At 34.7% G+C, this 3607-nt stretch overlaps 1 protein-coding gene across 1 annotated transcript; it reads right to left on the reverse strand.

The window, feature by feature from the left end:
- On the reverse strand, positions 239-2054 carry LOC104771733 (cytochrome P450 705A5). Its single transcript, XM_010496309.1, has 2 exons — positions 1137-2054; positions 239-1050 (listed from the first exon to the last, which is right to left on the reverse strand). The coding sequence occupies exons 1-2, from the start codon at positions 2040-2042 to the stop codon at positions 421-423; spliced, it is 1536 nt and encodes a 511-aa protein (XP_010494611.1). The 5' UTR covers positions 2043-2054; the 3' UTR covers positions 239-420.

The following is a 3607-nucleotide window of genomic DNA, read 5'->3' on the forward strand; positions in this document are numbered from 1 at the left end:
TTAAGTGCCATCACATCTTCCAATGTGGAATGTGGGATTTTTCTCCACCGAAAATAAGATCACAGATTGTCATTGATTTCTGTGCTGTTATTGTTAACTAGTGTTCTTATTAGAGAATGATCCACTAGAGAGGAAGACCGAAGATAGTATTACTTTATTTGCTTGGTCCGACTTTAGATTGTGAAATATATATTCGGTTTTTTTCTCTATTTTTGTTTCTATATAACACAATACTGACTGTAGAAGAGGTAAACATTAATTTTTGTTTTGGTTTCCAATACAAACAATATCAAAGTTTGGGGGAAATATTGCTTTTAATTGAGAGGAATTAGAAGAGGCATACATAGAGATTACATTAAACAAAAGAAAGAGGATACAATATGTAAATTCAGAGGTATATTAATATCCTAATTAAGGAAACTAGTGACTGGTAGGTAAAGGGTTTAGGGTTCGAGGAAGAGGAGTGCATCTAAGGGGATGAGCCATAGTCAAGAAGAGTCTTCCAGGAGCATCTTCCATCTTAACCTTACCTCCTTTGATTTCCCAGTCAAAGCACTGGACCATCATCCCAATCACGGTTCCTATAAAGATAGAACCAAGATTTGATCCAGGACATTTTCTTCTTCCGCTCCCGAAAGGAATGTAGTTAAAGAATCTCTCTTTTACGTCCTCTTCCTTTCTAGAAGAAGCTAGAAACCTCTCGGGTTTAAACTCATCAGGGTCTTCCCAAAAATCAGTATCTCTCATCATAGCATAAACATTGACAACAAGTGTTGTCTTATTTGGTACATAAAACCCTCCAATCGTACACTCGTCTCGGAACTCCCTTACAAGGAAAGGCACAGAAGGGTGCAATCTTAGCGCTTCCTTAATTACGGCTTCTAGGTAAGGAAGGTTTGGTAGATCTGTTTCTTGAATCAATCTTGTTTTCCCTACCACGGAATCAATTTCTTCTCTCACCCTCTGAAAGATCTTAGGGTTGTTGATGATCTCTGCCATTACCCATTGTGTCGATGTTGAAGAGGTGTCAGTTGCTCCAAGGAAAAGCTCCTACAATTTTTATATATATAAATTAAATATTGTTCGTCTGGATTCTCAAATAACTATTACACCCAACATAGAGGATAAACATGTACCGTGAATAACGACTTGATATGTTTCTTAGTGATCTTATACTCTGCATTTTCGTCTCGAGAATCTGCCAGCAATAAGTCCATAAAGTCCTTACCCTCAGTATCTTCCGGTTTCTCTTCATGCTCCAAAATAATTTTGTCAAGCAGCTCCTCAAATCTGCGGGAAACATCCATTATCTTCTTTTTGAACGGTGAGATCCCAAGCTTCTCAAATATGTTACGCAACATTTTTCCCAACAAAAACTTCTTAGACAAGGTAGCTAACTCGGCAACCAATTCCATGACCCTCCCTGCCTCGTTGTTCTCCACTGAGCAACTCCTTCCCATGGTCATCGTGCAGAGGGTGTTGTTAACGAGTCTCACTGCTTCCTCGAAGAAATCAACGCTTTCCTTCTTCATCGCCTTATCGAGCAGCGTTTTGTAGAACAGCTCTAGCTCTTCATTACGAACACTTCGTGACTGCTCCATCGCCTTGGGTCCAAGCACCTTAGTAACAATGAGTTTCTTCATGAACTTCCAGTAATCTCCATATGGAGCGTGGACGAAGCCAGCCGATCCAAACGCGAGTGATTCATCTATCGCAGCAACACCGCGAGAGGAGATATTTATATCTTGAGCTCTAAAGATCTCATAGGCTATTGCGGGGGAGGAGATGAGGATGACAGGGACATTAAAGATGCGGAGATGGAGGAGAGGTCCATACTTGGATGAGATTTTCTGAAAAGACATGTGGATTCGTGCAGCAAGGAGAAGGTGAAAATGACCGATGATTGGGAAAGCAGGAGGGCTCGGAAGCAAATCGAAGTTACCCTTTGGTTTCTTGAAAAAGAGAAAGTAAGAGACGAGTGAAGAGAAGCAAAGGAGGAGGAAGATGAACAAGGTTTGAGAGTAAACGATGACTGTTTCCATTGTTGCTTAATAGCAGAGAGAGGATGGATAACAATGAGGACTCTCCTTGAATCCATTTATATATATAAACGTAACATAATGGAGATCTCAAAGTGTAGGTTTTATTTATTAATATTTATATAACAAGTTCCATGATAAAAATACTCTATATCATCAATAGTGTACGTTCTCATTTCTCCTGGTTTCTGCCGACTACACATGTGAGAATTGAGATATAATAACAAGAGTGGGTGGTGGCAAAACTGGGGAAAAGAGTCATCTAAATTCTAACATAAGCATGTTGAAATGTGATACTAGTATATTGATTATTAAACCATGACAACCAACTTGAATATCTTTTTAACAAAAAAAAAACAACTATGGAAACCAACTGTCACACATAAAAGCACAAAATTCAAACTATGCTAGCTAGGATCAAATGAGTTTGACTAATTTGAGATTTTTTCCTAAGATCAAATAATATTAAAGCTAAAGTACTCATAAGTTTTTGAACATGTTTGTGTAAGTATTTACATCAATTGACATGCCACTGGTCTTAAGAACCATTCTTAATTTCTCATTAAGGATATAATTGATAACTGAATTATCATTTAAATTCGATTTATCGTTTTTAATATTTTTTGAGATTTTCTTAGTTACAAGTTTATCTTCTGGGTAATCAAAAAATCATTGAGAAGCCAATCCAAAATCTTGGGGAAAAACAATTTTGATTAAGAAAGTCGCTTTTACTCTTTTTACCTATAACTAGCCAATCAATATACGTAATACTTAACATTTTTCGTAAAAGTATTGTTATATGGTTTTTTTTTTCAACCATTAGACCACAACAGTCGGTTCATTACCCAAATCCCTACATTCAAAGGGAGTGGGACTCGATCTCTAGTGTGATGGTGCCTTATGCATTAAGGACTTACCATTTGTCATTGCAGTAAGATCACTTCACTGTTATATAGTTTTTAATCAGTGTTGTTTTTATTTTTTACTTATCGTGGTAATTTTTTTTTAAAACAATTTTTCGTTATCTACTCTTTATATATTTGAGATTTTTGAAAACTATGAAGATCATCACCATCCTCTCCAATAAACTAAGAAAAATAAGGTATATATGCATTCAAATATTAGTTAATAAGTCATATTTTTAAAAGAAAATAACATTTTAAATTTTCAAAATGTCACGGAGTAGCACTTTAAACATCGAGAAAATTTCACAAACAATTTTTATAATATAAAATATATATCCACTATAGTCAACTAGTGTAACTTTAGTTTTTGTAGAAAAAATCTCTAATATCTATAATCTATATAATACTAGGTTGAGTCTCGTGCGTTGCATGAGATTATTATATTAATTTGTTTTCTAGTTAAAAGTCATTAAGAATAAATTAATTTTAAAAAAAAAAATTCGAGAGACTTTACAATTTGAAGACCATACCAATAAAGTTTATTTATATCGAGAAACTTTGTTTTTTTGGTTAAAAGTTATTAAGGTTTTGGAATTGTTTTATTTGTATTCATTAACTATATAGTTAATGTTAAATGATCAATTTATCCTTTTCTAAATTATG

Source organism: Camelina sativa, chromosome 20, assembly GCF_000633955.1.
Source record: "Camelina sativa cultivar DH55 chromosome 20, Cs, whole genome shotgun sequence".
Lineage (NCBI taxonomy): Eukaryota > Viridiplantae > Streptophyta > Magnoliopsida > Brassicales > Brassicaceae > Camelina > Camelina sativa.

Bases quoted from the DNA above. Each gene is read 5' to 3' on its own strand.
- LOC104771733 (XM_010496309.1), bottom strand. From the start codon at position 2,042: ATGGAAACAGTCATCGTTTACTCTCAAACCTTGTTCATCTTCCTCCTC. The intron at 1,051-1,136 runs GTACATGTTTAT...TAAAAATTGTAG, and splicing joins ATATCAAGTCGTTATTCACG to GAGCTTTTCCTTGGAGCAAC.